General features: G+C 35.1%; 1 protein-coding gene across 2 annotated transcripts in view; it reads right to left on the reverse strand.

The window, feature by feature from the left end:
• LOC150102101 (nonsense-mediated mRNA decay factor SMG8) overlaps positions 1 to 27,959 on the reverse strand; it is a 384,051-nt gene that overhangs the window by 335,380 nt on the left and 20,712 nt on the right. The window contains exons 2-3 of one of the 2 annotated variants that reach the window (XM_090399979.1): positions 14,289 to 14,415; positions 8,128 to 8,166 (exon numbers count right to left, since the gene is read on the reverse strand). In XM_090399979.1, coding sequence (XP_090256105.1) covers positions 8,128 to 8,166; positions 14,289 to 14,415 — 166 coding nt within the window. The remainder of the gene's footprint in view (positions 1 to 8,127; positions 8,167 to 14,288; positions 14,416 to 27,959) is intronic. The other variant, XM_090399980.1, reaches the window with a different exon arrangement.

Genomic DNA, 27,959 nt, shown 5'->3' on the forward strand with positions numbered 1-27,959 from the left:
CTTGTTCTCCACCAAGCTTTTCTTCCACAATGCTTCTCAACCGTTTCTCAAGTATACTTGCATATATCTTACCAGGAACACTCAGTAGAGAAATACCTCTGTAATTTTCACATTCAGTTTTATTCCCCTTTTTATATATGGGTACTATGATAGCTGTACTCCAATCATCTGGAATTCGTCCCTCTGTCCATGCCTTCTGAACTATGCAGTGCAGCCACTGTACGACTTTTATACCTCCATACTTGAGCATTGCTGGTCGAATATCATATACTCTTGCTGCCTTTCCACATTTCAGGCTTTCGATTGCTTTTTCTACTTCAAATATGGATATGTATTCCTGACTATATGCCTGTTGAGTGTTTTTTTATCACTGTACTATCACTGCTTGTTTAATTTAGCAAATATTCAAAGTAATTACTCCATACTTCAAGGATATCTTTTTCTCCTGTTTTCATGTCACCTTTATCATCTCTAATTCCATTTTACAGCACTCTTTCCTCCATTTCTGAGCTTCTTCAACAACCTCCAGAATATTTTGCTACCTTCTTGATATTTATTTTCTATGTTCTTGCCAAAGTCCTCCCATGAATTTTGTTTGGCTAGTTTTACACAGTGTTTAGCTTTCTTACTCTGTATTCTCTATAGCCTCTGTATTCTCTAAGAGCAAAAGACTTATTTGCCAGGAACTTTTGATATGCTTTCTTCTTTTCCTTCACTGCCTCTTTTACTTCATGTGTCCACCATGGAGTTCTGATTTTTCTATCTTTGCAGACAACCTCACCACATGCATCTCTGGCTGAATCAATCAATGTTTTCTGAAGAGTCAGTGGCAAATCCTGAAGGGTTTGCCACTGACAAATACTTAAGAGTTCTTGTTATAATAGCTGAGTTGTAAGACAAATAGTATGAGCACATCACAATAAAGGTTTTATAATTTCAGTCTTCTGTGATGGATAGTGAGCTGATTGCTGACGAATGCAACATCCAGTGAAAGTAGGCTTTCAATAAATGGAAGTAATTAATTCACCTGATGGTGAGCGAAGGAGTAGAATATCTAAAAAAGGCAATTTGTTGTTTCTTTCCATTTCCATAGGAAATTTAATTTGTGGATGTAGGTTGCTTATGTTAGATAGAAAAAAGTAGAGACCCTGTCTTCATTATTGGACCAGATAGCAAAAATGTCATCTATATAATGAACCCAAAATGAAGGTGTGTATGGACAAGAAAAGGATGTCTTCTAAATAAAAGTTAGCATGTTCAGGAGAGTGGACTTCCCATTGCAGTTCCTTCAACTTGACTAAAGCTTTTCTTACAAAATATCCAAAGTGCATAACAAAGTCAAATAATTTCGCTATATTCTGGGTAAATACTTCTGAAAGTAGATGTAGTGCAACCTCAAGAGGAATATTTGTAAAGAGATTCTATATCAAAGTTAACCATTATATCAGGGTGTTGCAGGGAAACGTTCTTCACTTTTCTAGAAAATGTGAAAAAAATTTTTATGAATGAGGAGCTGCTAATCTGGGCTTTCTAGTTGTGCTAAAAAGTTGACTATTCAGTAAGTAGGTGAATTTATGCAGTCAACAATTGGACATAGAGTAATGCCTTTCTTATGTAAACCATACTACCTATGAGTTCTAGCAAAATAACTTCAAAGTTTTTTTTTAATTAATTAATTAAAATTTTTAAATATTCATACAAATTTAAATACATCATCAAATCTTTCGAAAACTGTATAGACCTGACATCACTACATAGACCATTAAATTGTATCAACCTTTCAGAAACATTCGCAATTTCATCACAGGAGGTCTCGAATGTTCTTGAAATGTTTCTGCGAGCATAAATAAGGCTAGAAATGGCAAGACGGCAGTAACAATGATCAACGGTGAGAAGTCGATAGTCGCCGTTATTTTACTCCTATTTGCAATGACTGTGATACATGGTTTTTCAACGTAAGAAACCTGAATGGCAAAGAAATGGAGCTAGCTGAGGAATTAGATAAGTACCAGACCGACATAATAGGGGTGACTGAAACAAAAAAGACCAAAACTGGTGAGATCTTTCTGAGCAATAAATACAAAATGTTATATTCAGGCAATGACAATCAAGGAAAAGAAGGAGTAGCCATAGTATTCAACACAAAATACGAGGCTCATCTTCTTGAATGGCAGTCAGTCTCAAGTAGAGTCATGTGGGCAAATATGAGAATGGGGAACTGGACAATGAGACTTATTTGTGCCTATGGTCCCACAGAAGGTTCTACTAAGGTAGAAGTGGAGGAATTTTTTGAGGCTTTAGAAAAAGCAACTGACACAATGAAAAAGGAAAAGTTGGTCCTTGTTGGGGATCTAAATAGCAGAGTAGGAAATGATTGTGAGACATACAAAAATATTTTGGGAAAATTTGGAGAAAAGAGCAAAGCTAATAATAATGGCAAATATCTGTTGGATTTCTGCTCAGGACATGGACTGGTTATTACTAACACCATGTTCCAACATAAAAATGTGCACAAATTCACATGGAGAGAAGAGGCTAGGAATAAGAAAAGTCTCATTGACTATGTTATTGTTGATAGTGATGTTTTCTCCCTGGTGCAGGACACCAGAGTGTACAGAGGATTTGAAATTGGAAGTGATCGCTATTTAGTCTTGAGCAGGATAAAATTGAATTTCATATTGAAAAGAATAACATGTAAGAAAGTTTTAAAGCGAATAAAAGTTGAGCAGCACTCAGATGTGAACTGTAGACTAAAATACAGAAAGATTATTGAAAAGAAAATGAAAGAGTGTGAGAACAGGAATCAAACCTTGGAGATTCAGTGGCAAACTCTGAAGAAAACATTGATTGATTCTGCCAGAGAGGCATGTGGGGAGGTTGTGTGCAAGGATAAAAAAAATCAGAACTCCCTGGTGGACACAGGAAGTTAAAGAGGCAGTGAAGGAAAAGAAGAAAGCATATCAAACGTTCCTGGCAAATAAGTCAGCTTTTACTCTTACAGTATACAGAGACAAATGTAAGAAAGCTAAATAGTGTGTAAAACTAGCTAAACAGAAGTCATGGGAGGACTTTGGCAAGAATATAGAAAATAAATATAAAGGTGGGAAAATATTCTGGAGGTTGTTGAAGAAGCTTAGGAATGGAGGAAAGAGTGCTGTAAAAGGAATTAGAGATGATAAAGGTGATATGAAAATGGGAGATAAAGATATCCTTGAAGTATGGAGTAAATACTTTGAAAAACTGCTAAATGAAACAAGCAGTGATGACAGCACAGTGATAAAAAACACTGACCAGGCATGCAGTCAGGAATACATATCCATACTTGAAATAGAAAAAGCCATCTAAGGCTTGAAATGTGGAAAGGCAGCAGGAGTAGATGATATTTGACCAGAAATGCTGAAGTATGGTGGTATGAAAGTCTTACAGTGGCTGCACTGCATAGTTCATAAAGGCTGGACAGAGGGATGAATTCCCGATGATTGGAGTAGAGCTCTCATAGTACCCATATATAAAAAGGGAAATAAAACTGAATGTGAGAATTACAGAGGTATTTCCCTACTGAGTGTTCCTGGCAAGATTTATGCAAGTATACTTGAGAAACGGTTGAGAAGAATTGTGGAAGAAAAGCTTGGTGAAGAACAAGCTGGATTGAGGCCAAACAGAGGCCGTCAGGATCAGATCTTCACTTTACGACAAATAGTCGAAAAAGCATGGGAATATAACAAAGATCTGTATTTAAGTTTTCTCGATTTGGAAAAGGCATATGACAAGGTGCCAAGGGAGAAGCTATTCAATACGCTACAATTATACGGTGTCAATGGGGCATTACATCAAGCAATACTTAGTCTTTATTTGAGTTGTAAGTCAGCAGTTAGAATTGAAGGAAGTACAGGAAGATGGTTTAATGTTAAATCTGGTGTGAGACAAGGATGCACATTATCCCCTCTGTTATTCATTATCTATATGGATCACATTATGAAGGAAAGTGGTATTAAACCTGATATCAAAATTGGAGATGTTAATGTCAGCTCTTTGCTTTATGCGGATGATGTTATACTTCTAAATAAATCCGCTACAAGTCTGGAAGATTCTCTGACTAAATCGAATAGCTGTTGTAATAGATATGGTATGAAGGTCAGCAACAAAAAGACAAAGGCAATGAACATAGGTAGAATCATTGAAAATGTCAACTGTGTTGTGAATGGAGAACCTGTGGAACAAGTAAAACATTTCAGCTACTTAGGCATGATTTTTACTGAAGATGGTAAATTAAATATAGAAATAGACAACAGAATCAGCAAAGCTGGTATGGTGGGAAGTCAATTGAATAAATTCATATGGAATAAGAGAGAAATTAGTCGGAACACTAAATTAGCTGTATACAAGACAGTGTTCAAACCAGTTTTAACTTATGGATCTGAGAGCTGGGTCAGAAGTAAAACACTTGAGCAAAGACTAGAGACCGCAAATATGAGAGTCCTGAGAAAGATTAGCGGCGTGAACAGATGGCATCAACGGCAATATCATAATAAAAATGAGGATATTATGAAAGAACTTGACATTGTCAGCATCCAGGAATGCGTTAGCAGAGCTAATCTCAGGTGGTATGGTCACTTAAATAGAATGGGAGAGGAAAGATTAGCAAAACAAGTGTTCTCTGCCAGGTTGGCAGGAAAACGACCCAGAGGAAAACCAAGATATAGATGGATTGATACAGTACAAAGTGCCTTAGACGATAGAAATATAAGATCTGATAATGTTGGAGTCTTGACAAGTAACAGACTGATTTGGAGGAAAATCGTAGATAGGAAGTTAGTAATGATGTAATTTTTTCATGTAGTACTGTCATATCCTGTACACCCCTTGAGGGTACATGGCAGGAATTTGATGATGATGATGTGATACATGGTATAAAAACAATCTTTTCTAAAAAGTGTAAATAAAAGGACAAATTTTTAATTCAATGTAAGCAGACATCTGACAACTGTGGAGCATCGATGTCAACAAATTCAGGTTTACAGAATATCACTCTGAAAGTAAAATCAAAATAGTATGCATGAAGAAAGACCACTATGTTATTTTATTCGAAAATTTTGGCAGCTGATAGCATGAAACTGAATAAACTTAAACATTTTGAAACACTTCATAAGGAGTATGTTAACAAACCTCGAGAGGTCTTTGCTGCCAAACTGAAACGTTTTAAAAAGGAAAAAAATTAGCATTAAAAAAGCTTTGTCTGTAAATGAAAAAGCTTTACTAGCTTCTTACAAAGTTGCATATAAAATATGCTAGGTGGAAGAAGCCCCATACTATCAGAGAAGACCTGATTCTGCCAGCTGCGATTGATATTGTGAAAATTATGCTTGGAGAAAGTTTTACTAAACAACTACAGTGCATACCTCTATCAAATGATACTGTTGCTAGGCAAATGTGATATATGATGCAGCAACAACTCTTGTCGAAGCTTTGTGACTAATTATTCTCATTTCAGCTTGACAAGGTAGCAAATAGCAATAAGGATTATCATTTAATTGCTTATGTTCAATTGTTGCGATGGATTATCAGCAGCCTGAAGAGTTATTATTTTGTAAACCAATACAAAAGAAAAGCATATAAAATCATCCAAAATATTGGATGATTTTCTATGCAAGGCAAACATACAGTGAAAAAATTGTGTTGGAATTTGCACTGATGGTGCTCAAGTTATGTCTGGAAGGTTAAAAGTTTACAAGCCCTTGCAAGGGAAAAATCCCCACAATGTATTCGGACACATTGCATGATTCATAGAGAACCTTTTGCTGCAAAGGAAATGAGTCTGGTCTAAACATTATGTTAACAACAGTTATAACCATAGTGAATTATATAAAAATGAGATCCTTAAAATCAAGACTGTTTTCTGAACTTTGCAAATACATGGCTGGTGCAGAACATTCAGCGTTACTATTTTACTGCGAAACAAGATATGGAAAAACAAGATACATGGAAAATGTTTATAATGTGTTTACGAATTAAAAGACAAAATGGCAATCTTCTTAGAAGAGGAAAATCACGAAGAAGCAGTAGAATTTACAGATGATTTATTTTTGATGAAACTGAGCTACTTGGTGGACATATTTGAGAAATTAAATATATTAAACCTGCAACTCCAAGAAAAAAATACACATATCTTAGAGATGAGTGATAAAGTTTCAAACTTTTTGTAAAAAACTAGAGTTATGGAACAGAAAAGTAAAGCAACAAAAATTAGAAATGATTGCAAATGTGGATGAATTTATCAAAACCTACAAGGCAGAAGAGCAATACATTAAAGTTTTATTCGCAACTATTGAAAATCATTTACCAATGTTGAAGAATTTTAAAAATTATTTTATAACTAACATCAATGTATGGGTGGGCTAGAAATCCATTTCAAATAACCCCTGAAGTTTCTTAATTGAAGAAGAGGAACAATTAATAGATTTCATGTCAAGGGGCGAAATCAAAAGACAATTTGCATCTAAATCGCTGTTTGAATTTTGGGCCAGTGTTGATGATGAATTTTCTGCACTCAAGTCAAGAGCATTTCGTGCACTTTTGTCATTTTCAACATCTTATTTTTGTGAAATCAGATTTTCTACAGTGGCTGCCTTAAAAACAATTAAAAAGTTTTAATGTAATTTTATTTCAATGCCGATTTACAGAAATTTCACAATATTTTTATATTATGGGAACTACTGGATCTATTAGAGAATAACAGTTTTGTTATATCTCCTACCTAGATTTTTTTTTAAATATTTGCATGGCCCTAATAATAGTTTCCTCTTTTAAATTCAAGTATGTTTACTTAATACAACTGGAGCTTGCCTTCAAAAAACTATTTTCATTGTTACAAAATTGCACACACTATATGAATCTCACCCACAAAGGGCTATGAGCTTAGCACTGTGATAAGGATTAGATAATGCAGTAACCCTGCTTGAGAAAACTAAATATGGAACTTCATCAAGCTGCTTCAACTTCCAATAAAAACACAACAGTTGTTTCTTCTATAATGCTGAATATATGTGTTTCTAAAAATAATTGTGTTATGAAATTTCACACAATAAAAATAATGGGACTTATTCCTATAAGTTATAAACTTATTCCTAAAACAGGGTAGAGACATGTTATGTAGTTACATGTAGTTATTTCATATCAGGTAATAAAAATCGTCTTCCACCTAAAGACATTCACCAATAAAAGTGTTATCACAATTTTGAACATCATAAATTTAGGCTTTGTTCTAATCAACTTCGCAGCAGTCACAGTTGTTTGTACTATACAAGTTTCTTTTTATTTTCACAGAATTTCTCCGACAGTGTGCAATTGCAACATCATATATTCACTTGTTTCTTTCAAAATATTTTTCAAAACATTTCAAGTTTCTCCTCAATACTAATTAAGGCTTTCCTTTTTCATTCACTACTTGGATTTTTATAACCATAGTACTTAAGTTAGGGATGTTGTATTAAATACTTTTATCAAAAAAGTGCACAAACTTGGGAGAACAGTACAATACACAATTTCACAGGAATACTGAAGTAAAACAGGGAAAAGATAGTGTATGTGTGTGTTGTGCATTCTGCACGGGTAACTAACTACAGCTGGGTGATATTTTTGGTGATTTTATTCTCCTATTAATCTGTCACTACTCATGAACAAATTTGTGCATTATAGAAGCATTGCAACAGAATAATACATTGTAATAATTTCATATCCTGTAATGAAATTCATTTCCACCTAAAGACATTAACCAATAACTATTCCTATGGTGGAATTTCAGCTCAGTCTTCTGGGTGGAAAGCAAACAACCCATCCATTATGCCAACCAGCTTATACATAAAACAGAAAGTTCTTACTAGCATAAACTTTGCTAAATTATAAAAAGTAATTCATAACTGCAATATTAAATGTTTTTCTCACTGAATATGAGACCACTTTTCAATATTAGTCAAGATCAATCACCCAACATATAAGAAAGAGAATTGTTTTCTAAAAGAAATTATGAGTGTAGTGGAGTGGAATGTTACTCTGTAAATTCATTTATCAAAAAAACATGAGAATACAATACAAAAATAAAATAAAATAAAAATATTTTAAAAATCTTACAGTATCTGGATCCATATCAGCAGTATCACCTAGGTCGTACTGGCAGAAGGAAAAAATAATTAAATCAGTAGCACATATCATATCACATTTTAATCATATATTAAAAAAGTTTATATTATTATAATTATTAAGAGAGATCTCCGGGTAGTCAGGGATTCATTGAGGGAGGCCACATACTACACGCACCAGCTATCACATTTATTCTTGAATTCATTCACAACGCTTGCACTCAACAACATCCAATGGCAATCTATTCCAATCACACACCACCCCATGAGAGAAAAAACTAGCCCTTATCCGCTTCTTAGCATCATTCATTCTCATCTTCCAAGAATATCCTCTTGTCCTTTCCCCCATCCTCCATAAACTGAAAAATTCCATCAACTGAAATCCTGTATGACCCTTTCAGAAGTTTGCAAGTCTCAATCATATCACCCCTCTTTTTCCTGTTTGCTAGTGTCTGCAGTCTACAAATTTTCAATCTGTCTTCATAATCAGTATTCCACAATCCTTATATCATTTCTAACACGCTTCTTTGCACTTTCTACATATCAGAATCACAACGGAATCCAGGAGACCAGACCTGCACACAACAGTCCAAGTGAGGTCTTATCAAGGCCTTGTAAAGAGGCAAAATGACATCCTTATCTTTACATGTGAATGCTCGTTTCAGCATTGCGATTATCTTTTGAGTTGTATTTGCAATCTTTGCCACATGGCCCCTGAACTTCAACTTTCTATCTACTAAAAGATCCCTGGCCTCATCAGTTTCTTCTAGCACAGTGGTTACAAATCTTTTTATGTGCACGTGCCAAAAATTTACAAATCAAGTAAATTGTAAATTCACAAATAAAATTTGTAAATTTACAATTTACAATTTTGTAAATTTACAAAATTTACAAAATTTGTAAATTTTGTAAATTTACAAATTTAAAAAACTTCCTGACATGCCAGGAAGTTTTTAATAGGAGAAAATGATTAGAAAATTAATGTAACTTTATTTATAAATTTATAATATTATTCAGTGTAAAATTGACTATTGTATTATTAAATTGATTTTAATGATGTTGATTTGGGAAAAAAAAAAAAAAATGGTAGTGAGAACATTTATGCATTGTTACTCACCATAGAAGTCAGCTGAACAGGGGAAGCAGCAGAAGGATGTCAACTTGTTGGCGAAACGCTTACCGTATTTATTCAAATATAACTTGCCCTCGCGTATAACTCACACCCCTGATTTTACTTTACGAAAAAAGCATTAAAAAGTTTTGCATATACCTCGCACACGAAAAATGTTTAAACATGTTCACGTCGAGGCAATAGTAACTCGTGCCCCGTGGTTAACATCACTTCCTCTCCAACAGCCATTATACTGCAGATGCAGTATAATGGCTGTTGGAGAGGAAAAACAAGTAGTTTTATTGTATCCCTAATAAGGGATACAATAAAACTTTTTGCAGCCTTTTTGAGGTCTGTGTAATATATTTCTCAACAAATAATGCAATTACAAAAGTTGGAATAAAAACGGCACTAACTAATAAATCACATGTTCCCCCTCTCACAGAAAATATACTGTACAGACTCAAGCAAAACCATATGTTGCACTGGAAACACAGTATCTAACTAAAAAGTATTGTCCAATTTTTCAGTTACACGAAGTTACATGTTTGTTTATTGCATTTGAAATTCTCAATGTCATTATGACAGATTACAAAGGCTAACTTCAAATAAAATTCTACCATGAATTGAAACACTCCATATAACGCGTGTGCGAGTTTGCTTGTCAGCTCAAACGCAAACAAGCAGCAATAAAATTTAACCAAGGGTTGAAACTTTGTGCGAGTTGAGTCCACCGGTAACGAAAAGTTCCGTCAGAACGATAAACAACACCCCCATCATGAATGTGTTAAAACTAAGAAATATATAATGAATGTTGTTATGACAATTTCAGATGTTATGGAATTCGGTTAACGGGTCTTCAAGAGCGGTGGTTTCTATTTAACAGATGGACAAGGCAGAAAATTAAGAACAGAGACCAGAGGATTTGTTTTGGAAATCCGTACAGGTCTTTATAACTGGGTAAGTGACTCTAAAAATGAATTTTTAAGCAAAGATAGATCTGAGCTGATGGATTAATAGTGTAATTAAATGGCAGTACAAGAAAGGAGAAACCCAGTAAGTGTTCTATTTCAATGTTAAAAAAAAAAAACAAAAGGAAAGTTTTAGGCTATTTTAAACACGTCAAGAAAAATTCCTGATGTATTTTATTTGTAAGACATTAAGAAAAATTGTTTTCACTGGTAAAAGAGAATCTGTCATTATACTTCATAATCTAAGATTGCCTAAAGTAAGACAATATTCATGTTCAGTGTGATAGAATGTGGAATTACTGCATAGTCTTATGAAAGATAAAAAAATTTATATTTTGAGAAAAGCCTTATAAAGAACTCAGTCTAAAGAATCATTATTTTTGCACAAAATATTTCTGTGAGAAAAAATAGTCTGGTGGACTGACTGACAGGTATATTAATATTCATTGATATGTTAAACAATTCATTCAGTAATGGTGTGAATCAGTGTATGAATGATTATTATCTATAATTATAAAATAAATGAGATCTCAAGGAGAGTAATTAAAAGGTCTTGGACCCAAAATAGTTTTATATTTATTAATTAAAAGTTTATATCATATAACTTTTGTTTAGTTACATTTAGGGTTTCTGTCCTAGGGAAATGTTAAATTCCAGAGAAATTTTCAAATCTTTCCTTTCCTGTCTCAAGTGCTGAGAAAATCAGCTCAAAACGTTTCAGAAATTTACATATCTTAAACAAAAAATGTCATTTATTATAATTTTTAATTTTAGCAAAAATAAGTATTGTATTTAATTTTTTTTTAATCTATGTAACTTTTTACAATTGTTCCTTTGAACTCAAATAGTGTAATATCATATACTTCAGCTATGACCAAGACACGAACTAATATATACATGATTTGACTGATTATTTTGATCCATCTTTTAAATGTAGTTAACAGTTTATCTTGCTGACAATCCACATAATATTGGATGAAATATATTGGAGTTTTTGAAGAAATTCTAAGTTTTGTTACACATAAGTAGTGAAAGTTACTTTAATATGTGTAGTGCACGTTTCACTAAAGCCATTAAATATTGTATTACATGGATTATAATGATTAAAATTTCGTTATGAATTAATGCATTTAACTGCAATAAATTTATTCAATATTTTATAGACTGATTTATGTTTCTGTTAAATATAATACAATATTATCATTATATAAGTAATATGACTATAAATCAGTGCTTTTAAACCTCTCTTTAATAATTGCCCTAAAAATTAAATTTATTTCTCAACCCTAACAAAATTTAAAAGATTATATTTTATACTTACCAGTTTCATTTGATGAAATCCCTGTGCTTGGTGTTTTTAAGCTAAATATTCAATGTTTAGTTTGATGTCAGAAAGCTTAATTTAATGTCTTCTTTTGAACATATTGCAACATTACATTGTTGGCTGGCATGATTCCAATATCTTTTCACAACAAAAACTAATTTGTCCCAGATGAGAGATACTGCTATAAATCAAGTGCAACAAAACAGCCACATGTACCAGACATTTTTTTAAAAATTACATTTGGCTACTACAAGTCAGCTTGTTTATAGAATTACTCATCTTATCAAGTAGTTCATTAATAAAACAAATATAAAAGATCAAAGTCCACTATCAATATCCAACGGTCTTTCATGACAATGTATGGTAAAGTTATTTTTCATTTTTAAATTTGGATCACATTTGATAACATTGTAAGATAAAAATTAGTATTAAAGAAAAACTAAGCAGTGCCATATTAAATAAGCAACATCAGAAAACTACTTGAAGGAAAAAAGTCTCAGATTCAGAATCTGAAAATAATTATACATAGCTAAATAATTAATCAGCCTGCGATGGAAAAGTTGTCTGAGAAGTAATAATTGATTCTTATAGATTTTTAGGTGCTGAGTTCAGAATAAATAGTAAAAAAATTCCATCACCCACCAATTTTACCCAATTTCTAATTTTATCGTTTTTATTAGTAGCATTTGGATTTAAATTCAGCGCATTGGTATTTATTTTCATTCTCCTTTATTTACAGCTAATTAGTTGTATAAGTGCTTTTTTGAAGTGCCTTTTTATGGTAAATAAAGAAATTTCCATGAAACCTCATTCTTAAGATAGGAGAGGGAAGGCGGAATGCAGATAAAAGTGTAGGTGGCTACTCTGAATCTGATTCGCCAAGATAACAGATGACTTTCCTGTTGTCACAGACACATTTTCTTGTGTGATTCTTTAGTTGAACTTTAGTCATTGACTACTAAGGTTATCATATTTCTGAAAGTTCTCACCTGAACGTTTTTCACAGACCGATTTAAACCACTTGGTCAGAGATTTGGGTCTTTCTAAGGAATCTGCACAGCTGTTGGGCTTGAGACTAAATGAAAAGAATTTGTTAGCCTAGCACTTCTTTCTCATGGTTTAGATATAGAGAAAGAGATTTCCTTCCTTACTTTTCAGAGGAAGGTGATTTAGTTTATTGTAGCGATATTCCCGGACTGATAAGCAAATTCAATGTAAAATACGAAGTCATTGATTGGAGGCTGTTTATCGATTCCTCAAAGCTGTGCTTCTCCACCAGTAGCACATTCCGCGCATTTGAAAGAATGATATGCAAATTTAGCCTTCATCCTCAGAGACTAAATGAAAAGAATTTGTTAGCCTAGCACTTCTTTCTCATGGTTTAGATATAGAGAAAGAGATTTCCTTCCTTACTTTTCAGAGGAAGGTGATTTAGTTTATTGTAACGATATTCCCGGACTGATAAGCAAATTCAATGTAAAATACGAAGTCATTGATTGGAGGCTGTTTATCGATTCCTCAAAGCTGTGCTTCTCCACCAGTAGCACATTCCGCGCATTTGAAAGAATGATATGCAAATTTAGCCTTCATTCTCAGCAAACTTAAGTATAACGATCATGGATGGACAGTTTGTAGTGATCTTAAAGTGTTATCTATGATTTTGGGACAACAAAGAGGATAAACCAAATACCCATTTACAATAAACGCATAATATATAATAAATAAACGTGTCTACCTTTCCCTTAACATTGCCAATTTTGCTATCAGGTTTAATGCTGCTGTCCTTTGTATGATCCTTGCAGATAATGAATAATATTATGAATTTACCGATTTTACATCAGACCATCTTACTTCAATTCTGTCAACTTATAACTTATATATATACACTCGCTCAATATATTAACCGTTTATGCCACTTAGCTATAGCATCCTTTTAATTGTTTAAATTGAATAAAATTGTTCAAATAACTGCAAAATAATTTTTTTTTCTCTTTGTGCCCTTGCAAAATGGTCCAATTAAAGGAAAACTGGAGCAACTTAACTTCTTTTTTTTTTTATGATGATTCCAGTATCAAATTTTAACAAACTCCATCCATGCCTCAGAGCAACTTACTCCCAAAATAACTCATATATAGGGAAACAAATCTAATAGATGTCTATACATTTTGCAAAATGCACTAAAAAAAAAAAAAAAAAAGTTTTTATTATTCGAATCTAAAGTGTAAAAGTGTAAATTCATTAAGTTTGAAATCACATTAACTGATCTTCTTTAATGATCCTTCAACTGGTGTGTAGGATGTTGCATTGAAGTGATATTCTACTTTCTCTTTGAGTGACTAACTCGTATCATAGTCAGGTGATTTATAATGTGACTTAGCAAACAACAGTGAAGCATTTGTTTATTCTGTATATGTGGCAGGAAATTAATATGTATTCCAGGGAAATTTCCATTTCATATATGGATCTTTTGATATTTTTTTCTGTTGTTGTTGTTTATTTGTTTTTTATTGAGAGTTCTTTTAACAACAAAAAGAAACAGGTCAAAACAGTGTTTAGGTAAAATTTATTTAATAATAATGTGCAAGTTAACATGAGCAAGATTTAACTGCATACTTATTTGGATGAGTAAGGTTAAACGAAAAAATTATAAAGAAAAAAGACAAAAGAATATATATTTTGTAGAAAGCTAAATATTTAGAAATGGTAGAAATATAGTAAGAAATATCAATGAACTATGTTTTTAATACCTGAAAGATAGTTTTTGCAAGAGCTTCATCAATAAGGCCAGCTTTACAACCATTTATGTGGCGACGACTTTTCCCAATGACAGTAACTATGCACACTTTTTCTTTTGGAGCCAACTCTAAAATCCTACTGCAGTAAGAAGATGGTAATTATTGCAGTGTAAAACATATAAAGATTTATATATATATATATATATATATATATATATATAAATAGAGATTTTTTTTTTTTTTTGTAATTGCAACTTTCCTCTGAAAGTCAGCATAAAAAACATTTAAAAAAATGCCTTTTCAATAACTGAAATTAGATCTTATAAAAGCGATGAAAGACACGAAATACCTGTTCACGGTAAATCACATTACCTTGAACAGGTAAAGCAATTTAGATATCTTAGCAGTCTCATTACTCATAACCTCAAGAACATAAAAACAGTAAAATACAGACAACATAGGATTATCTAATATGAATAAATTAAAATATGGAAAAATATCAGCATTTCAAAAAACACTACATAATCAACTCTATTAAAATCTGCAGAACTCTATAAAATCGTTATTATACCTATGGCAACATATGAAGAAGACTCGATCAAAAAAAAAAAAAAAAAAACTGAAAATCAGAGCAGTTGAAATGAAATGCTTAAGAAAAAAAACGTATTTGGAGAGCTCTGAAAGCCAAGTTGTTTAGTTTTTAAAAAATAGCATTATTAGTTAAAAATTGTTTAGAATTACTGTATTGTGGACTTGATTAGTTTTAAGTTAAAAGTTTTGTTTTAAATAGTGTCAATTTAGTCTTTTGCATGGTAAGTTATATGGCACCTATGTGAACCAAAGCAATGGCATCCAAGGTGTCATTGTTTAAAGAATTTAACCAAAGAGACTTCATGCAGTGCAATGTCTGCAAAATGTATGCATTATCAAAGGCATATGGAATGTGGTTTGAAAGAGATAGTGGTGGGAAAGTGTGCCGAAAATGACATGAGAGCGAGGATCAAAAGTGTCTCAAGTCACGAGATTGAAGTAGTGGATGAACTGAGAATATGCTTGAAAATGTGTGCGATGTATCAGCAGATAGGATTGAAAGAGCAATTAAATTTGACATGATTGAAAGAGAGAGAGAGAGAGTAAAGGTGTTAATTGAAAGAATAGTATGACAGATGTAAAGAATGAAAAGTTAATTAGTTGTAACAAGGGGAAATAACTGTTATGAAGAGTGATAGACAGAGTGAAGCGGGGAATTGAAACAAATGCAGCAACGTCTGGTGAACGGGTCAGCTGATATCAGAAAAAAGAAGTGTGTGGTAAGAGAAATGAAGGCTTGACTAAGAGAAAAGGAAAAATCAAGAAGCGATTCAATCATAAGAGGTGTGATCAGCAAGAGACTGACAAAATCATGCTTTTCAGGTGAAAAAAATAATGATGTTAGTGAGGCTATTAGAGCACAAAAGAGTAAATAAAGTGAAAGAGTTGACTGTATTGGCTAGAACGAACGATTTGAAATGAGAAAAGTATAACACGAGAGAGAGGACATGAAAAAATTACTGGAAGTAGCAAATGAAAGGAGTGGGAGAGTTAAGATAGTGAGTCTGTTGCTACGGTATGACAGACTAGGGCTAAGAAGGAGAGCCATAATAGCGATAAATCCACAATGAAATTCCAGTGCTTTATACAGTGGCACAATTATCTCCCTATCTCTACATGTCAGTGTACATCCTATCATAGTTGCACTATGATGTGCAGCCTTAGCAACACTTACAATATGCCCTCTAAACTTCAAACTACTATCAGCCATTACTCCCAAACCTCGAATCTCATCCTTGCCTGCAGTTCAGTGCCTTCAATATAGTAGTCTTATACAGGCCTCCATTGCAATGGAGCAACATTCTGCACTTGGTAATGTTACTGCTTTGTCCAAGTCGAAAGTCTATTCAAATCTTTATTATTATTATGGGTATCTCCATGGAGTCAGTAGACTCATCGCGGGAGACCCAAACTAGCAAAACAATATCTGTCATATCTCTTCTTGAATTCATTTACAGACGAAGAGCTCACAACTAAGTCAGGCAATGAATTCCACTCATTCACCACCCTCCAGGCAAAAAACCTCGTTCTGACACCTTTGTTAACCACACTCTTCTTTAATTTCCAGAGATGACCTCTTGTTCTTCCATCACTATCACACAGCTGAAACATTTCCCCTGCATCAATCTTATAAAAACCTTTTAGTAATTTAAATGTTTCTATCATATCCCCTCTTCTTCGCCTATCAACCAACCTCTGCAATCCACAAGCTCTCAATCTATCAATGTAGGGAGCATTTTTTATATCACTCACCAACTTGGTCACTCTTCTCTGAACCCTCTCCACAGCCTCCTCATCTCCAAGGAATCCAGGTGACCAGACCTGAGCACAGTAATCCAAATGTGGAAGTATCATTGCTTTATAAAGGGGAATAATAACCTCTTTATCTCTGGATGTCAGTGTGTTCCTCAACAACCAAGTAATCCTATGTGCAATCTTGGACACCTTAGCAATGTGTCCTCTGAACTTCATCTCCCTATCTACCAATACCCCTAAGTCCCTAGCCTCATCAATCTCTTGGAGTACCTTTCCATCGATGTAGTACACAGCTGGTAATCTTTTAATCCCAAAATGCATGACTTTACACTTTTCCACATTGAACTGACATCCATTTTCTTTTGCCCATTTTACCAGCTTATTTAAATCCTCCTGCAAACTGTCAACATCAGCTTGATTTTTTATTGCGCTACACAACTTTGCATCATCAGCAAACAACTGAATATCTCCCTTTAAGCCGTTTCCTATATCATTTATATACAAATTAAACAACATTGGCCCAAGCACAGAGCCCTGAGGCACACCACTGGTCACTTGCCTCATTCTGGACTCGGCTCCTCCATACACCACCTTATGGTATCTCTCCCTGAGCCATTCTCCTATCCATATCACCAATTTAATATCCATTCCCACCTGCTCCAATTTGCGTAACAGTGTTCTATGGGGTATCCTGTCAAAAGCCTTAGCAAAATCCAGAAGTACCACTGTGTAGCCAGTTCCTTTGTCCAACTCAGATGTTATTCTATTATGAATAGTTAATAGATTGCTAAGGCAGGATTTACCTTTAACAAAACCATGTTGGCCTCTATAGAGTATCATATCCTGATCCATCCATTCTTGAATTTTGTCTTTAACCAACTTTTCCAATACTTTTACCACTACTCCTGAGATGGTGATTGGTCTGTAATTCAATACCGCAGTTTTAGAGCCACCCTTATGCAAAGGAACCACTTTGCCTAACTTCCACTCCCTAGGGACCATACCAGAGTTCAAACTTAAATTAAATATCCAGGTAAGAGGGGTTGACAATTCATTTGCACATTCACGCAACACCCGAGCTGATATTCCATCTAAGCCTACCGCAGTGTTTGCATTTAAGTTTTGCAATATATTTAATACCTCTGATTCTTTAGCTTCAATTCTCACGTTAGGTATTGCTATAGGTATAGAGATATCCTCACTTGGGTGATAGACTTTTGAAAAGTGATCACTCAGTAACTCGACTATTACATCTGATTTTGTCACCTCAATACCATCAGCACCCACTAAGGTTATCCTTCCGAAGTCATTCTTCCTCTTACTTGCCACATAGCGGAAGAACTCTTTGGGATTACCCTTGATCTCTTTGGCTAAGGTCTTCTCATAATCTGATTTAGCTTTTCTTACTATACTGGTAACCTTCCTAGCTTGAGCCTTGTACTGCTCATGGGTGTCCTGATCGCCTTTCTCCTTGTAAATTCTCCATAACATTTTCTTTTTTTGCAGTTCAAGCTTGATACTACTGCTCATCCATCTAATGCCTGCCTTGTTTGACCTCCTGACCATGGGGACACAATCTGATATTGCTTTCCTCAGATACCCGCTGATTTTATCCCAAGCACTGCTAACATCTTTTCCTTGCAATATGTTCTGCCATGGGATGGCTGCAAGCTCACTCCGAAGCTTGTTATAATTGCCTAACCTGTAGTTCCGTACATACCCCTTCTTAATAGAAAAATCCACAGATTTTGCAACCTCCCAAGTCAATACCACATGATCGCTTTCACCAACTGGAGGTAACGAGGACACCTTACTTATGCATATAACCTCTGAACCAATAACCAGGTCCAACACTCTCACACCACGTGTCCCTTCAGTTATGTGCTGTTTCAAGTAATTATCTCGTAGAAGATGTATGAACTCCATTTCCTTTTTGCTACGTGATAATTCCTCCTTCCAATTGATATCACCATAATTAAAATCCCCCATAATAATCACTAAGCCTTCACTCATTGCACTAAGTTGCTGATGCATGAATTCAATATCTCCCCCCGTACTCCCTGGCCTATAGCAGCATCCAACTGTATATTTGGTTGCGTTGGTCACTATTTCGCACCAGACTGCCTCAAATGAACTCTCATTCACATGTCTATCATCATGATATACTACTTTCTTTGGCTGCAACACATCAGCTATCATCAACAGTACTCCTCCTCCTGTTCTATCTTCTCTATCCTCCCTGAAAATACTGTACCCATCACATTCAATTCCAGTGACCACATCTTCTGCTGACAGCCAAGTTTCACTAATGCCTACAACTTTTGGTGAGATTTCACTGACTAATGCCAAAAATTCTTCTCTCTTATTTCGACTTATCTTCCTGAAGGAAATTAACATCCGCAGTGCTTCTTTATTCTTCCCAACTTTGCATCATCAGCAAACAACTGAAGATCCCTAGTCAGTCCAAATGATATATCACTTACAAACAAGTTAAACAGCTGGGGCCCATGAACAGAATCCTGGAGAATGCCACCTTACCCTCATTTCTTGACACACTGCTTCATCATACAAAACTTGCTGGTATCATTCAGAGAGTCAACCACTAATTCATCTAAACCAATATACTATTTATTCCCATCCTCTGCAGCTTCTACAACAACATATCATGTTGTTACAAACCTGGTGGATTGGTTGCTAGTGATGAAGAAATGCATCACCAAACAGAAAAGATGAGCACGAAAAGAGTAATCATAATGGAGACTTTAATTATCCAAATATTGATAGGGTAGTAGTAGAATCTCATGAGAAGAATGAAAATGCATTTATTGAGCTGTTCCAGGACAACTTCCTCAAACTGCATGTGACAGAAGGAACTCAAGGAAAGACAGAAGGAAAGAGTGTTAGATTTGATTACAGTGTCAGAGAGCTTTTCAGTTAGACATAACTATTCTGCCTCTGATTGGTGACAGTGATCGTGCGGTACTCACTTGGGAAGTAATTAAGTTTATGAATGTTCAATTCAGAAAAGGTTACATGCTGTACTACAAAGCAGGAAATTATGACCAACTGAGGAGTATACCGAGTTCAGTGGAATAGGATCGGTTACTCGATGGAAAGGATATCAAGAGTGCATGGGAAGCATTTAAACAATACTTAAATGCGATATCAAAATGTGTCCCAAGAGTTCGAAGATTAGACAGAGTAGGAGTCAATGGATGTGTAATCTTATTAAGCAAGAGATCTGTAAGAAAAAGATGATGTGGAAGGAATACCATGTGCATAAGGATGACGTCCATTATGAAAGTTATACGCAGTAGGCTAGAATAGTCACAAGAGTCGTACAGAAAGCAAAATCTGAGTATGAAATGAAACTGGCAGTGTGTGCTAAAGACAACCGCAAGAATTGTATCGATATGCTGCAAGTAAAAGAAAGAATGAATATGAAAGAATAAGTCTTCTAAATGCATATGGCATGAGGGTTACAGATGCAGAGGAGGTTGTTCAGCTAACGAGTGTCCATTTTGTTAAAAGCTATCAACCTGGTATATGCAACATTGAGCTCACTGTTACCTCTTCATTAGATGAAGAAATGCAGGTGTTTGAGTACGAGGTATTAGAGCTGTTGCACAAACTAAATAAGAATTCAGCAATGGAGACTGATGGGATATCAGCACATGTGCTAAAACAATGTTAGTATCTCAGGAGTGGTGGTGAAGATTTTGGAAAAATTGGTTAGGGCTCACATTCAGAAATGGGTTGACAGTGAATCTGTACTTTGCAATGAATAACGTGGATTTACTAAGGGAAGGCATGTTTAGTAACTTGCTCACATTCTGTAATAATGTTACCATTGAACTAGACAAGGGGAATGGATACACCATGATTCTTTTGGATTTTGCTAAGGTTTTTGAGAATACGGCATGAAATACTATTGCATAAATTGGAGATATGGGATTGGATTATAAACGACTGGCATGGATAAGAGGATGCTGACTGACAGATATCAAAAAAGTAGTATATGGGATGTGTGAATCTGCAAGATTCAAGGTAACCAGTAGTGTACCACAAGGATCAGTGCTTGGTCCACTGTTATTCAATCTGTACGTTAATGATATTAGGAAGGATTTTGACAAGCGATATACAGCTACTTGCTGATGATGCAAAGATAGGTAGAGTAATCAGGAATGCTGCTAATATACAGTACTTGCAGGATGATTTGAACAGGCTGGAATTGTGGGCATGGGAAAATGGGTGTCAGTTCAATGTCAGCAAATGTAAAGTTATTCACTTGGGCATGATTAGATATCCAATATCGTATTATATTGGTGGGATTAGGCTAGAAGAAACTGATGAGGCTAGGGATCTTGGAGTGTTAATAAATAGGAAGTTGAAGTTCAAGGGCCATGTGGCAAAGATTGCAAATACAACTCAAAAGGATAATTGCAATGCTGAAACGAACATTCACATGTAAAGATAAGAATGTTAATTTGCCTCTTTGCCAAGGCCTCGATAAGACCTCACTTGGCTATGGTGCACAGGTCTGGTCTCCTGGTTTCCGTTGTGATTCTGATATTGGAGAGAGTACAAAGGAGAGTGTTAAAAATGATATCAGGATTGTGGAATACTGATTATGAAGATTTTGTAGACTGCAGGCACTAGCAAACAGGAGAAAGAGGGGTGATATGATTGAGACTTACAAACTTCTGAAAGGGTAATACAGCATTTCAACTGATGGAATTTTTCAATTTATGGAGGGTAAGGAAAGAACAAGAGGGCATCCTTGGAAGCTGAGAAAGAAGGCTGCTAAGAAGGAGGTGAGGGCTAGATTTTTTTCTCAGAGGGTAGCGCGTGATTGGAATGGATTGGCATTGGACGTTGTGAATGAATTCAAGAATAAGTATGATAGCTGGTGTGTGTATAGTATGTGGTCTCCCTCGATGAGTCTCTGACTCCTTGGAGGTCTCTCTTAATAATAATAATCAATCGAATGCTTTTGCAAAGTTCTAGAATATCACTGCATATAATTTTCCCTTATCCAATGTGCCTATTACCTTATCATAAAATTCAAGTAAATTGCTAAAATAAGACCTGCCATTTACAAATCCACACTAACTATTGTAAAGAATACCATGTCCCTCAACTCAATCCAATCTCTCAACTACCTTAACTACAACTGCAATTATACATACGAGTCTATATTTGAAAACTTCTCTCCTAGAACCATGCTTGTGAGGTGGTGCTATTTTGCCTTCCTTCCACTCTTTAGGAACCTTACTCACTGCAAAACGTTCATTAAATAACCAAGTCAAGGGCATAACTACCTGTTGTGCACATTCCTTCAAAATACATGGTAATATGTCATCCATTCCCACAGCCTTATTAATATTTAAACCGATCAACACCTGATTCTTTCACTTCCAACCCTCCTAATACTTGTCTCCCTTCTATATGTTGCACGGCATCATTTACACCAGCATTATATATGCTGGTAAAGTGGCCATTTGATAATTCTATATCTTTTGCAATGGTTATGCTGCCATGACAATTCACTAGTGTCAGTCTGCCATAATTATTTTTCCTCTTGCTTGCCATATATCAGAAGAATTCCCTTGAATTAACCTTGGCCTGACCAGCCAATCTTTTCTCATATTGCACTTATTCCTTCTTTACCATTCTCATCACCTTCCTAGCCTACACTTTATACTCTTCATAGATCTCACTGCCACCAACTATGCCACTGGTTACCTCCTCCTCCTCCATAACCTTTTCTTTTCAAACACAACTTGCAAGATTTTGCTGTTCATTCATTTCACTCCTAGTCTATTTACTTGTCCAACCCTTGGAATGCAGTTATGCATTGCTTGAATCAGCTTCCATGCTCAGTCAATATCTTTTCTGCACAGCCCATCTAACCAAAATATCAATGCTAGTTGGCTACAGAGCATTCCGTTATCACCCACTTTATAATTCCACATGTATCCTTTTTTGGCAGTAACCTTTTCTTGTTTCACCACTTCCCAATCAAGTACCTCATGATCGCTCTCACAAACTGATAGCAGCATTAATACCTCATTTACAACTACATCTTGTGAAGTTATCACCAAATCCAAAACATTAAACCCTTTAGTTGCTTCAGTCACATGCTGCTTAAGAAATTTATTCCTCAGAAATTCAACAAACTTAACTCTCCTCCTTCCATTCATTCTTGTAATTAAAGTCTCCCATCAAGATCACCTTTTTTAAATGCTCAACCAATTTGCCTAAGCATTTCACAATCATTGGTATTCTCTACATTCCCTGGCCTATAATAGCATCCTATCAGATACGCTAGCCTGTTAATGTCAATTTCACACCACAGATTCAAAATCTGTACATTTATATTAACTTCCACACTTTGTGGACGCAATTCCTCTGCAATCAACTACAGTACTCCCTCCTATTTTCACCTTCCTATTCTTCCAGAAAATTGTATATCCTTCCATTTCGATTCCCAACATCACATCATCCATAGAGAAATACATTTCACTTATACCGATTATCTTTGGGCATACTGACTCAACCAATGCAACAAACTCAGCTCTTTTATCATGAATACTTCTTACATTTGAATACAAACATAACAATCCCCGTGTCATTGAGGTCAATCTACAGCACTAATGTTCTCTCCTCTAAGCAATTATTCCACATCTCTGTCTGTCTTCCCCCAGTCAGACCACTACTGTTACTGTGATCCTGAATGCGACTGATTCATACCTGTCTCATCCTCACCTTTATGCATTCCATCACCTTGCCCCACCATAACACATCCTCAACCTCGTATCCATTTTCCTTCCATTCTGCAACTCGTTTGGCTGTGCTATCCTTCACAAATACCCTTTAATTATTAGCTTTATTAACTTGTGGATTTCGTGCCTTCTCAGAAAACAACAGCCTCTTTCTAAATGCCCAACACTAAACCCATTCAAATGCAATCCAGCACCCTAAAACCATTTCAACTTTCCTTCCAATTCACTCCACAGATTCACAAATTGAATCCCCTTTGTCTTCTCACATAACTCGGCCATCTTGCTATTCGTTATCTCTGCTCTCTTTCTCAATTCAGTATTGGCATATCTGGGCAACATACTAATAACTTTTCCAATACTACCATTATCCCTTACCTCCCATAACTTCCTCAAGTCTCTATCAACATTCTTTTTTTCACCAACTGAGTTATTTGTGCCCATTACTATCACCACTAATTCTGATGCCCACTCTTTCCTTCTCTGCAAAAGCATTTATCTGCTTCAATGTTCCACCTGGAAAACATGTTTTGTGTACTTTATTAGTCATGACACCTCTAACGATCAAGTCCCAATACAATGATATACAATTATCCTTCAACACTTTTTTTTTTTTTTGTAATATTAACTTCCTACTTTTCATTCCCATCTGCCAATCTCTTTTTTTTAAGTGTTTAATATCCTCCAGATGGTCTGTTTCACCTTTCATTTTCACCAACTTTTGCCTAAGCTTTCCTACTATAGTCCCGTGCACTAACCTCTCAATACACTTTTCATACATATTAATGTTTTCCTTCTTTTCATTCACTGTAACAGTCCACAATATACTTTTGTAACTAAAGTGGAAAAAATGTTCAGTAAGCAATATCAAGGTACCTGATTTTTTTTTTTCATGATGATACCTCATCATGATACCTGATTTTTTTTTTTTTTTTTAGGTTAAGATTTCTGCATTAATTTTTGAAGTGGTTAGAATTTTTAAAGATGGAGGGAGAGAAGCAGTTAGTAACCAAACAGTTAGTAGAATTACTTTTCCCATGAGAAGTGATTTTACTAACTATCTGGCAAGTTTATAGATGGGGTACTGGGTTTGTAAATTTTTGAGGCTCCAAATATGCAGAGTGGTTTAACATTAGGATTTAGTTTTTTTGGTGATTTCTTTGGAACAAGACAGAACTTGTTTTAATAATTTACACATATTTTTCCTTTAGAAATTTAGTGGGATCCTAATCCATAACATGGTCAGTGGAAGAATCTTTTAGAAGATGTTAATTTTTCTTTTCCCCAAATAATTTTTTAAGGCTGCTATTTCTTTTCATGGAATGCTCTTCAGAGGTTTGGATTTTAGATGAATGCCAGTCACATCCAACTGAATATTATTAATCACTGTGGGATGTAGGAAAAAAGATCATCGGTCCCTTCAATGAAAATCATTGAAGGAATCGAAAATTATATTCTATTTCCAATGGTGATCAATGGTGATAAATCCACCTCTACAGAAAGTTGCAATCATTGCTGGAACATTTTCCACTGTTAGAACATTTTTTTTTTTTTTTTAAACCTTCAAATTCTTTAGCTTAGTTTTGGAGATATTATATAGGATAGACAATAGTTCTGGATTTGGGATTCCAAATAGTTCCCCTTTTAAACATATGATAGCCATGTTGACATCTGAAAGCTCCATACAGGTGATGCCTATATATTTTCACATTAATGTTAAACTCACCTGTGTACAAATACATTTAAAGCTAGCTGAATGAAACTTCTGTTTAAATTTCATACTGCTCGTATTAGCATCTTTTAGGAGTGCCAATCATGCCAATTTTAGTCTCAGCTTATCTAACTGATGTGCTTTACATGCAACGTCATCTATGTGCAGCATGTATAAAAGTAATGGAGGGCTTAGGTGTTGGTGATATAAATCCTCAAAAGCTATTAAGCTATATTTCCCCACACATACACCACGATACATTTGAATTGTTCAAATTCACTATATCATCATAAGCTCAGGTGATTTTTTCTTGGAAAGGTAGGTTGGTCAGTTGAATTACCAAAGTAGCTTAGGTTATGAGACAGGTGTATTACATCTATAAATTGTATTCTTTTAACTGGTTTGTCTCTTTTGTACAGGGAGAAAAGAAATATACAAAGAGCTAGATGAGATGGCAATGGGGTTCCTTCTCTCCTTTAGCCAATTTCTATATAGAATATCTAGGAAACCAAGTACTCAACACAAAAATTATTAATCTGGCTACACCATATAGGATGTGTTTGCTATATTGTCTAATGGCCTAGACAGACTAGATACATTTTTTAGCACATTTAAACAGCCAACATCCAAAAATAAACTTCATAATGGAAAAAGAAACAAACTGCCTTCCTTCCTTTCATGCATGCCTACCAAACAGTACATCATCCTTTTCTATTTATAGGAAACCCACACACTGGAAGTGTATTTACATAAACAGTCACACTATCATTTGTTTCAATACATGGTCCTCAAAACACATACAGAGCCAAGACTATTCATTCTGATGACAGCTCTTGCCACAGAACTCAATTATCTTCACAACACTTTTTTTCAGCGAATAGCCAGGACTATAAAACATCTATAAAACTTATAAAAGTTTTATAGATGTTTTATAGTCCTGGCTGACAAAATACTGCATATCGACCCCTTCCTTATTCCTCCCACACAAGATCACAACAAAACTATGCCCATTCAGTATATCAAGGATATATCTGAAAAGATAGTTAATGTTCATCATGAATATAACCCACATGCCAATTATAATAAACCATACATCAACCTAGCAACCATCATCTTTGAAAGATCAGCTTCATACTCTTACACAGCCTGAAGTATATAAAGTTCTATGTGTTTACAATTTAGTTTACTTTGGAGAGATTATGACAAATGGATATTTCCCATTCCTGAATGGGAAATACTTTGAATATTAAATAACCTTGATGGGTGACAGAAGTCTGGCAACAAGAACACTCCCAGAAGAGTGGAAATAAGGAAAATAGTGTCATTGGAAGATATCTGTATTAAAATTCAGATGTACCAATATCTCACAACTACTCAATTCTCATATACTGAGCTATGCTGGCAGTAGCATATTCTGCTAGCAGGCCTCCAAAGTCAGAGATGTTGATACTGAAGAATCAGGCTAAGAGGGATAACAAGTGGTCACGATGATACTCCACAAGTGCAGCTTTCCAATAGCATCTGCTATCCCAACGGGTAGAGACAGCTGACTATAAAGCTTACTGACTTTGTCACTACGACATATTCTGAGACAGAACATTGTGGGATAGCTATCCTTCTGGACAGCAAGTGATGATATCAATGATGGCATCCACATCTCTACTTAAATTGGCTAGTACCAATCCTCTCCCAAGCTGATTTGCCATTGTGAGAGAAAACACAATCCCCCACCCACCATTAAAACTATGTTACATACAAGAATGATCCCACAGCATCAAGCACTGCTGGGCCTTACAATCCCCAGAGAACCCTAGTTTAATAGAAAAACGGAGCTATCGGACTGGACATGCTGGAAGAATCCGTGTGTAGAGGCTAAAGTGCTGTGAGAACATCATATTGGAAGACTTTGGTAAGAACATAGAAAATAAATATCAAGAAGGTGGAAAGATATTCTGGATGTTGTTGAAAAAGCTCAGAAATGGGAGAAAGAGTGTTGTAAAAGGAATCAGAAATGATAAAGGTGACATGAAAACTGGAGAAAAAAAGATATCCTCGAAGTATGGAGTAATTATGAAAAATTGCTAAATGAAACAATCAGTGACAGCCCAGTGGTAAAAAACACTGACCAGGAGATCAGAATACATATCCATACTTGAAGTACAAAAACCATCAAAAGCCTGAAATGTGGAAAAGCAGCTGGAGTAGTTGATATTCGATCAGAAATGCCCATATATGGATGTATAAGTCTTAAATTAAAGATACCAAGAAATTATATACTTGGTTTAATCCTTTATCCAACTGTAAGCAAACAAAGTTTACGCCAGAAGTATTTTCAGGACTGGGGCAACTCGTGATAAAGGTGGTATATGAGTTCACGTCACTTGCCTTAGTATCCCATACCGCAAAGCACATCTCGTTGGGGACATGTATAATGCCACGCATTATGGGCAGGTCACTACCCAGACTGGTTTCGAACTTTATTCAGGTCTCATCAGTGGGAGACAGACCTAGAGGTGATAGCAAGGTTGAATTAATGCAGAAGTCGTATTTTCATATATTTCAACCTTGGTATCAGCTCTGGGACTGGCTCCCACTGATGAGACCTCAAAAAAGTTCGAAACCAGTCTGGGTAGTGAACCTTTCCATAATGAATAGCATAGTACATGTCCACAAGGAGATGTGCTTTGCATTATGGGATACTAAGGCTAGTGATGTGAAGTCATACCACCTTTACCAAGAGTTTTCCCAGTATTGAAAATACTTCAGACACAAACTTTGTTTGTTTACTTGAATAAAGGATTAAACCAAGTATATAATTTCTTGCTATCTTTAATTTATAGTATA

Source organism: Typopeltis vanoorti, chromosome 11, assembly GCF_054136105.1.
Source record: "Typopeltis vanoorti isolate ZY-2024b chromosome 11, IOZ_Tvanoo_1.0, whole genome shotgun sequence".
Classification (NCBI taxonomy): Eukaryota; Metazoa; Arthropoda; class Arachnida; order Uropygi; family Thelyphonidae; genus Typopeltis; species Typopeltis vanoorti.